The sequence below is a fragment of the Aythya ferina genome (assembly GCF_964211825.1).
Source record: "Aythya ferina genome assembly, chromosome: 3".
In the NCBI taxonomy this organism is placed as follows: Eukaryota; Metazoa; Chordata; class Aves; order Anseriformes; family Anatidae; genus Aythya; species Aythya ferina.
The window spans coordinates 56,584,059-56,594,408 of record NC_140298.1 but is presented as its reverse complement, the minus strand read 5'-3'; the positions used below and the strand labels follow the sequence as shown (position 1 = coordinate 56,594,408).

General features: G+C 43.2%; 1 protein-coding gene across 12 annotated transcripts in view; it reads right to left on the bottom strand.

Annotated features, from left to right (window-relative positions):
- Positions 1-398: 398 nt before the first annotated feature.
- Positions 399-10,350, bottom strand: part of HIVEP2 (HIVEP zinc finger 2) — a 134,861-nt gene continuing 124,909 nt past the window's right edge. For all 12 annotated transcript variants that reach the window (XM_084514499.1, XM_084514493.1, XM_084514498.1 and 9 more), the window contains one exon: positions 399-3,273. In XM_084514499.1, coding sequence (XP_084370625.1) covers positions 2,455-3,273 — 819 coding nt within the window. In that variant the 3' untranslated portion in view covers positions 399-2,454. The remainder of the gene's footprint in view (positions 3,274-10,350) is intronic.

The window sequence follows — 10,350 nt, the reverse complement described above, 5'->3', positions numbered from 1 at the left end:
TTAATTAAAATAATCAGACAAGCCAGCAGTTACTGCCACAGTAAGGGGGTTGCTTATAAAGGCAATGTTAATAGAACATTTACCATCAGGGGGTTAGCTTGGTTCCTTTTTAATAAAATATCTGTGATTACCTGATTAGCTGATCACTGTGCAGAGCATTCTGTTCTTAATACAGCCATGAAGCCAAGGAGAAGAGAGGTTTTTATCAGATAAGACTTGTTTATTTAAAATGTATAATTGACTTTTTTTTTTTTAATGGAAGCACAATCCAACAAGCTGCTCGCCTCCAACTACAGACACTGCTTCTCTCTCCAGCCTGAGATGAGCCAGCTTTCTTGCATGCACTTATCTTGGTAGGGTTACCATAACAATCTGAAATAAAGGTAAGAACACCCCAGTGGAGATAAGAAACTAATCTTTAATGGTTATAGCTGGTCACAGTCCATTATGGTGTTAGGCTAGTCGTATGCCATGGTGTTAGAATTATGACAACATACCAGTTCTGTGGTTCTGTCCCCACATGGTATTATTGGAGAAATAAACTGGTTTAGTCTGATAATATCTCATGAGGCCAAAATGCGATCCACAATTTAGCTGCTACTCACACTCTTAAGGGTGCTCCTTGTGCAGGAAAGCAGCACAACAAAGATCTTCTGACAATGTACTGGAACGCCAATAAACTTGGAAAATGCAAAGAACACATGAAAACTAGACACCTCATGCATGTAACTGTATATTTATTTCTTTTTAAAGAACACTCCTTAAATGTATTGTAAGTCAATATACAAACTTGGTTTCACAGAATTATAATCCACTAAATAGCACAAAATATAATCCAGATTGTTGGTTTCTTTCATGTGTATGTGTGTGTGTGAGTGTGTGTGTGTGTGAGAGTGTGTGCACACGCACGCATGCTGCTGGTGGTAGTGGTAACCCACCACAGATGTTCAAACACAAGCCTGGGCTCCTACTGACTTTCCTCTGGATCAAACCTTACACAGATGGAGACCCTGCTCTGGAAGACTGTGACTTTCTGGCCCATGAATCCTGCTCCTTGAAGATGCCAGGGTGGTGGTGCTGTCTGCTTAGCTGGAAGGGCCATCATGCTCCTCCATCCACAGGACGAGGAGCCTCCCCTACAGCTGACTCAGGTGTCGCAGTGGGAAGTGACCAGCTGCTGGTGTTCAAGTGTGAGGAAATGTCATTTTTCCCCCTCCGAGTCCCTTGCTCACACTCCGGGGCACCTCTGCGTGACACCTAAGCTCCACGCTCAGCTTGGGCAGAGGCACCGCGGATGCTCGCAAGCTGGGGACTGCTGGGGCTCAGTGTGGTGCCGCTTGTCCGGCTCCTCACCCAGCCCCATGCGGCCGTAGGGGCCTTGCCACCCTGTTTTTGGAGAGGGAGGAGCAGGTGAAGTTGTGGCCTGATGGCCTGCCTGCCTTGGAGCCAGTGGTGCCCCCACTCAGCGCCTGCATGGCACGGCCGACCTGGCGTGTGCGGGTGAGTTACGCAGCCGGCACCAGTGATGCACTTGTACATATCTACATGGGGTGGAATGTTTTCCCATAGCTTTTTAAAGGAGTATCTAGATCAACATGTTCACATAAGACCAAATACTTTTAATATATTTATAACTGTTTTATAAAGCTTTGAAAAAACTCACAATAGCACATTGTTTTACTTTAATGCTTTACGGTACTATCAGTTTAAAATCACAATCAGCACTTAAGTTATAGTCAATCCAGCAAACAAGAGACAAAAAAAAATTACAAGAGTTAAGAACTGACTGATACATCCTTTATCTTTTTTTTTTTTTAACTAATGCATAAGTGCAGAATAAGATAAGATACTCTAGTTTAAATATCTTGTTTTACAATATACATTTTGTTCTAATTACGCAACAGTAAATCCCATGCTTCACATAGAAAAGCAATCCACAACATTAAGAAAAAAATTTACAATTTATGAAACAAAGTAAATAAATATTAGTATTACAGAATCAGAGCTGTACATAAAAGCTGTTCAGTTTTAATCATATAAAAATATGTTTTAGTGCAACCTCACATATATTGATGCTGTTTTGCTTTACATCATTTAGATCCAAGTGTCCAAAAAAGGAAAGAAATTACATTTATTACAAAGCAGATACACAAATTCTAAAATATGTACAAATTACTGCTAAAAAAATGCTTATAAGAATATAAGCAAAGTAAAGAAAAGGCACAAACATCTGTACAATTTAAAAGTACCAGACCCAATAAGAATTTCAAATTTAATTTTGGTCAGGCTCATGATGACTTGTTATTTTATCTAATTCTTTTGATATAACAAAAGTATATATAATAGCAAACTACTGTAACTTAGAACAGGCATGCTGTAAAGTTGAATACTTCTTCTATCTCTAGAAAAAAAAGTGGGGTAAATGTATGGGTGAAAGTCTCCATGCATCTCAGATCAATGTGGCTTGCTCTTCTCAGACGACGGATCTTTTCTTTCCTGTGTGCTTGATGGGGGCTCATTCCTGCTGTGAAAGCCCATCTGTCGGATGTCCACAAAGCTCTTGTTGTAAAAGGTGGGATGGGCTAGCGCAGTCTGTGATGTACCAAAACTGTCCTGTTCACCACCGTGCAAGTCAGGATGGGTGGCTGAGGCACAGGTCTGGCCCGGCTCAGATCCACTAAAGTGTTTAATGCTAAAATGTGCACTTTCTGAGGGTTTCTGGTGAGGCTCAGAAGGCCTCTGTGGCTGCTCTGCCCCATGCAGAGCGGCTTCTTCTGTGGCGATTCGCAGAGAGGCTATGGCTTTCGTACAAGTCTGTATGTTCTCCTCCTGCTCCCCCTCTGTCGCTATTACACTGTCCTCTGAAGTGCTCTGTGTCAGCAACAGCAACGGAGAGGAGGGTGCACTGGAGGGAGCAGTCGGGTGCAAGCTGTGCGGAGAGGTACGCTTCTCGTGATGCTTAGAAACACCGTATGACTCTTTCGTGAGGATTTCTGCAGGTCCTCTTTGCTTCTCCTCAGAGCCCTCCCTCTGCAGGGCAAGAGTGGACGGAGGATGTAAACCTGAAAGGGCCACAGGTACTGAATGGACCATCTGAATACCCCCAATAGGCATCATGGGGATGGGTGCTCGGATTTGTTGCTGGGAGTGTAGTGGAAGGTGGCTGAAGACGTAGTCATTCGGACCTTCGGGGAATGGGCTGGACCCGTGGTGCTCCATAGTTCCTTTTTCTCCATATACGCTGAAGTAAGGCCCCTGAGACAATCCCCTCCTCTGTAACCAGAAAAACAAAAGAAACATCAGTGCTGCCACTAGCAAAATTCTTGTCACACTGCCAAACCACCTATCTGCTTTCCTGTGCAACACAGCCTCCTGTTCACACAGCACCTTTCATCCAGATGGATCCCAAAGCGTCTGGAAAACTCCACTAATTGCTTATCCAAACAACATAGGAGGTTTTGCTTAGCTCAGCCCTGCAGGGCTCTTGCCTCTGAGGTGAAATGCAGCAGCTAGTTAAGTGTTCAGCAATACAATGCAGCAATTTAGGTCAGGAAGTGAAGAGTATTATATTCAACTGAAACTGCAGAGAGAATTTGGGGTAGATAGAGTTTCATTCCCCAAGAGAAATTTGGCCAGGATATCCATCTTACCCTCTGTTTTGGTAAACTGCGCAAACTGTGCTGGTATTGGCAGTCTGCATTGGGTATATCTCTCTTTTCTGTAGAGAAATGCACATCTGAATGTTCCCTGTTTGCCACCAGTATGGGAAGAATCTGACTGCACATACCCAAGTTCTTTCTGTTGAAAAGTCCTGCTCTGAAGCCCAAGGGAAAGGACTTCATCCCTCCTACCCCCACTGTTAAGCTTTACCCATCCACCTCCTTGAGAAAAGAGGACAAGTATTTCCAGGGAAGTTCAAATATTTCTGTGCAAAGAAGACTCAAGATTTTATAGTCATTAACACACTGGAGCACCATTCTGGCCTATCTGTAAACAATAAATAATAACAAAAGCACAGGCATTAACTCTGAGTGAAAGTGATGATTCTGTAGTGGGGACACTCACCCACTCATAATGGGATTACGAAGAATGAAGGATTTTGTAATGGCTAATAAAAAACAATCGCACTGTACTGACTTTTTCAGTGTCTTCCCATTAGTTCCTGCCTTGGAAGAATGAATAGCTTCATCTCCACTCTGCATTAAATATGCCTTGGGCGTTTGGGTTTCTCTTTTTTTCATTCTTAACTTTTAAAATTTGTTTTCCATCTGATGATTAAGTATCATTTATTGTTGAACAGAGAAATAACGATGACAGAAGTGGAGGATGACATTTGCATAATTGTATGTGGGATTTGGCCACACAGCTCTCGGGGATGCCCATAGGAAATCAAATGAACACAAATACCCATCTCTGCTCTGCAAATTGACCGAACACCTATCAGTTGCCCAGAGCCCCAGTCCTGGTATGGCAGCCTAAGGACTGTGCTGCTAAATGCCAATGCACTGCAGTGGCAGCACTTCACTGCTGCGAAATCCTAGCTCTCAAAGCATTAAGCAACCTCTTGATCCCATCCTAGGGAATGGGTTTAGGGGGCAATTAAAGATTCAGTTTCTGTGCTACCCCGTGGCTGAATCTCACTGTGCTCAGATGCTTTGTCCTGTTTAATATAAATCAATGCTGAGACAGGAAGAGTGACCCATAATCATCAGACTTGAACTTAAAAGATGCTATTATTCTGAGAATAATCTAATTCTGGGAATTTTCCTATTCAGAAAGCAAGACACTTGAGTCTCATAAAAGAGAAACTGTCATAAGAAAGTACAGTGACAGCACGTTATACTGCTGAAAGGGGAAAAATTTACAGAATAAACTAGAATTGCCAAGCCACAAGACATAGTTCATTTACCCTGTCAGCCCTTCCCATCACTAACCTCACCTCTGCACAGTTATTTGCCCCCCTTTTTTTTCCATCTTTGTTCTGTCAACCCGTTTCTCAGTCATGTTGTCCTTTTGGCTGTTTCCTAAGCCATGACATTTATCACTATTGCATCTGATGTAAACTTGGGCCAAGGGAAATAGAGCAAAAGCAACCAAAACAAAAGGAGTAAAACTCATTGAAGACCAAACTTAGTCATACTCATATCTCTAATTGAGAAAGACACTGTCTTCACGTTGTACCCTGCCACAGCTTTGAAAGGGAGTAAGACATCACTCTGTCCTTGCCAGACAGAGGTAGTTAACATGATAGAAACTGCTATATGCTCCAAGATCAGCAGTTATCATCCAATGTATGTCTCATGCCTTACTTTTACAGAGACAGTGACAGTGTCCACTGGATGCCTTCCAAGCCTGCCTAAGCACGTATCAGATTATCTTTCTCTAGCTCTGGCAGATGAGTTTTGAAAGGGCCATCATAAATGGTTACAGGCATTAATAAGCGTTCACACCTTTCATCCTATTTTTAAAATAGTCACAGCCAACACGGGTTCATGAGGAGAAAGTCTAGTTTAATTAACTTAATTCTCTTTTATGACAAGGTTACCCACCTAGTTGACCAAGGGAAGCCAGCTGATATAATCTTTTGGGATTTCAGCGAAATTTTCAATACTGTTTCTCACAGTATTTTCTGGACTAATGTCCATCATTCAGCTAGGCAAAAACATAATGTACAGGTGTACAATTGGCTGATGTGTCTGGCTCAAAGGCTTGTAGTTAATGGGGTTACATTAGGCTGGCGGCCAGTCACCAGTGGGGTTCCATGGGGCTCCATTTCAGGGCCAGTTCTCTTCAGTATTTTTATAAATGACTTAGATGCATGATACAAAGGTATACTAAGTAAGTTTGCAGATGACACGAAACTGGGAGGAGCTGTTGATTCCCTTGAGGGTAGAGAGTCCTTGGTGAGCAATCTTGACAAATGAGAGACCTGGGCAATCACCAAGCACATCAAGTTTAACAAGAGCAAGTGCTGGACTCTGCATCTGGGACAGGGCAACCCTGGATATATGTACAGAGTAGGGGACCAGAGGCTGGAGAGCAGCCCCACAGAAAGGGATCTGGGGGTTCTGGTTGACATCAAGTTGAACACAACCCAGCAGTGTGCCCTGGCAGCCAAAAGGCACAACCATGTCCTTGGGTGCACTGAGCACAGCACGGCTGGCTGGTCGAGGAAAGGGGTTGTCCTGCTCTGCTGTGCGCTGGTGTGGCCTCACCTCGAGTGCTGTGTGCAGCTCTCAATGGTGCCACAATGGATGGAAGGACGTGAAATTGTTAGAGATTGTCCAAAGGAGGGCTACAAAGATGGTAGAGGGTCTAGAGGGCAAGACATATGAGGAGCAGCCGAGGGCCCTTGGTTTGCTCAGCCCCGAGCAGAGCAGGCTGAGGTGAGGCCTCATGGCGGCCTGCGGCTCCCTCACGAGGGGAGCGGAGGGGCAGGCGCTGAGCTCTGCTCTCTGGGGACAGCGACAGGACCCGAGGGAACGGCATGGAGCTGGGACAGGGGAGGGTCAGGATGGGGGTTAGGGAAAGGGTCTGCACCCAGAAGGTGATCGGGCACTGGGACAGGCTCCCCAGGGCAGGGGTCATGGCACTGAGCCTGCCAGACTTCAGGAAGCATTCGGAGAACGCTCTCAGACATATGGTCTGATTTTTGGGTGGTCCTGTGCAGACCCAAGAGTTAGACCCTGTGATCCTTGTGGGTCACTTCCAACTCAAGATATTCTATGATTCTATATCCTTTACAAATATCTAACATTTTCATACATACAGACACACAGGGGGTTGTTTAGCCTGGAGAAGAGGAGGCTAAGGGGCGACCTTATCGCACTCTACAGGTCCCTTAAAGGAGGCTGTAGCGAGGTGGGGGTTGGTCTGTTCTTCCACGTGCCTGGCGACAGGACGAGGGGGAATGGGCTAAAGTTGCACCAGGGGAGGTTTAGGTTGGATGTTAGGAAGAACTTCTTTACTGAGAGAGTTGTTAGGCATTGGAATGGGCTGCCCAGGGAAGTGGTGGAGTCACCATCCCTGGAGGTCTTTAAAGGACTTCTAAAGATGTAGAGCTTAGGGATATGGTTTAGTGGAGGACTGGTTAGTGTTAGGTCAGAGGTTGGACTAGATGATCTTAGAGGTCTTTTCCAACCTAGATGATTCTGTGATTCTGTGACATACACACATTCACAGGGGAGAGACTGAATGTTAGATGATCTCTTCTTTTAACAAACATTCTGAAAATCTGAAGACCTTATTCTCATGGCAGTATTAGATCTCAACACTGACTACAGTAAGGAAAGTCATAGTATCTTTTTGCTGTACAGTCAGAATGGATTGCTATCAGCGCAGTGAGATGAGTTCCTCTCTTTGTCAGCCAAGAGGAATCCTTTTAATCTTCTATTAATTCTCATTTGTTGCAGCTTAGTGTATTTCCCTCCAACTCCGGGTGACATAATTTTCAAAACAACAATATTCTGTAGGAGCTTTTTACTGAGCTAACCTGATCATAAAGATACACCTCCACACCACACGCCTGAGCAAAGCCATATCCAACTTCACAGAGTGCCTCAAGGGAAAATACCAGTACATCACCTGATGACTGGTACATCACCCAAAACAGGCTATGGGGAATTAAGAGGAAGACCATATTTCTCAGACAAATGCCCTTCACAGGCATCCTCTTGGCAGCCCCAGATTCCCTTTAGACTACAACTTGCAAATATATGGTGCATGAAAAAAACAACACTTTGATTACTATATCTTAACATACTTGAGTCTTTTTAAAGTTAAAAACTAAAAAACATTGAACTTGATGTGGAAATTTGGTAACAGAGAACATCATTATCAATGTGCTTTCTAAAAGACATGATGCTCAATAAAGTGACTGAAATCTATGTGGACTTCAGTTTCAGGATCAACTTGATTTGCAGTGCTATTAAGAATGCACTACAGCAGGCGACATACATCAGTGGACCTATTTACAGTTCATCTGGACTTCGGGACTTTTATGCTGGCTTTCTGTACAGGAATGCATTTCACTCAAGACAATAAAGTATTCAGTGTTTGGGAAGGGATCTAATATTCCTATGTCTGGGATGATCAAAGGACCTTAGTCCTAGTGCCTTTCAAGTGTATATAGAGGTGCCTAATTCCCTTCAGCCCTTCTGAATACATTGAGACAGGCATCAGACTTCAAAATGAAAGAAAGGTGCAACAAAATAGCAACACAAGCAAACTCTAGATAAACTTACATCAATAAAGCAAATTGCATTAATTTCCTACGCAGCAACTGCTTGTGAAAACCAGCAAAGGAGGCAAAAAAAATCCACTACCTCCTAGAAGCCAAAGAAGTTGCTAGTGTCAAGTATTTGCTGCTTACAGCAAGGTATATTCACAGTCTTCCTGTGGCTAGTCCTGGGACTGGAAGAAAAGGAAAGAGCTTTTGTCCGCATGAAGAGGTAATGGGGTGTACCAGGAGTGGGGAAAAGCAGGAGGAGAGTGAAACGATTGATGCTGCACCTATTGTTCACAATATGTGTATTGTGGGGTTGGAGAGGAAGATTAGTTTGGACTCACCCTATAGTCCCTTCTCACTCACTTGAATGCCCACTCACAGTTTAAGTGCACCTGGTGCACTCCTCGAGCACATTCTCCAGCTTAATGTCATCTGAAAATTATCCAGCTCACTTATTCCAAGAACGCTCTGTGATGTGAGTCAAAGCACAATAAATATGACAATAGAGACATTCACTTCCAAAGCACATTCCTATCCAAACTAAAATGCTAACAGAGTTGCACTCAAGCTGAATAAAAGCAGCATTCCCTTTTCTCCTTTTTCCCTCACTACTGGTATAAAATAGACTAGAGAGAAGAATCATAGCCCTGCAATACTGGCACCAGCCTTCTCAGAAAGAAAAGAAACTTCTGCCATTGACAGAATAGAAGATCCCAAATGTATTTAGAGAGAAATGGTGATGTGCCTTTAAATTTAAAGATGGCAATTTAACTTGCCAAAGCCAAACATGCACTCACATCGACAAGAGCCTTGGGCTACTTTGGAGAGAGTATCCTATTGCAAGAGTTCATCTTGTTATTAACTGCCAAAGGAAAAATGATATTTTTCTGTATTGTTGTCTATAGTCTACAAAAATAGTTACTTTCCCATGCTCTTTTCCACTTCCTAAAGAAATAATTTCAACTGCTTTCTATATGGTGATTTCAATGTCAAAGCTCATTGCACAAGACCACCAAACAGCATGAACATTCAAGGTGAAGAAACATGAAGGGGAACCAGATAAGCACTGGCCAAAGAGACTAGAGCAAATACATCAATTTCAATGGATAAGAAAGAAAAGTGGCTTCTTCTGGTAACTTCAGGCACCAGAACACAAAAATCCTCTAATTCCTGCAAGGACTGGGAACCCAATGCAGCTCTGAAACAGGAAGCAGGATTGCAAGCTGGCATCTGTATCACTGATACAGTTGTTAATTATGTTCTGATTTGCTGGATTTCACTTCTCTGAAAGTGAAAAACATGCTTTATTCCTTTATCTTTTCTAACAGTTTCATTTATAGCAAGCTCAGGTGTTATCTGTCTTCCCACGCACTGAGTGCATTAATGTGTATTTCACCTAAACTCAACTTCTGTTTGGCTCAAGTATATCATCTGGAAAGGCTTCAAGAGGCAAGGAATCCATCTTTTTTTCCTCACTGTGTTTGTTGAGATGGGCAGTCATCTTCAACTCTAATTCCCTCATTTAAATTTGCCCAGGCTCCACTTCCAGTGACACCAGTGTTCAGGGTCTAGTGACTGTACTGAGGTCTAGGCTTCTCTCAAAACACTCAACATGCCATTGAGTTGCCAGTGCTTTCTGTAGGACAAATGCCTGATCGTACCTCAAAAATAAGGTAAGTGTTAAGAGCCCATCTGGCATGGTGAAGAGCAATTTCCAAAAGAAGGAGCTAAGGGTGCTAAAAGAGTCTTTGCAATGTGCTAAACGCCTTTCTGGAAGGTGTACATAACAAGGCAAATATTACAGCAAGAATTGTCACATCGCCAAGGGTGACTGTTACATACCCTTTTGCCAACATCATCACACATCCAAAATCTCTACTACAGGATGACAGTGGAAGTGTCTTATGCAGGACATTAGGGACTTAAACTTTCTATACAATGTCAGCTGTAGCATCTCATAGTGTTAGGTCAGAGGTTGGACTAGATGATCTTGGAGGTCTCTTCCAACCCAGATGATTCTGTGTGATTATGTGTGTGATATAATCCCTTCCACTCAATACTGAGGCATTATGACTTTTAAACTGGTGGCTGTTTATCCTTTTTTGTACTTACTTTGTCGATAT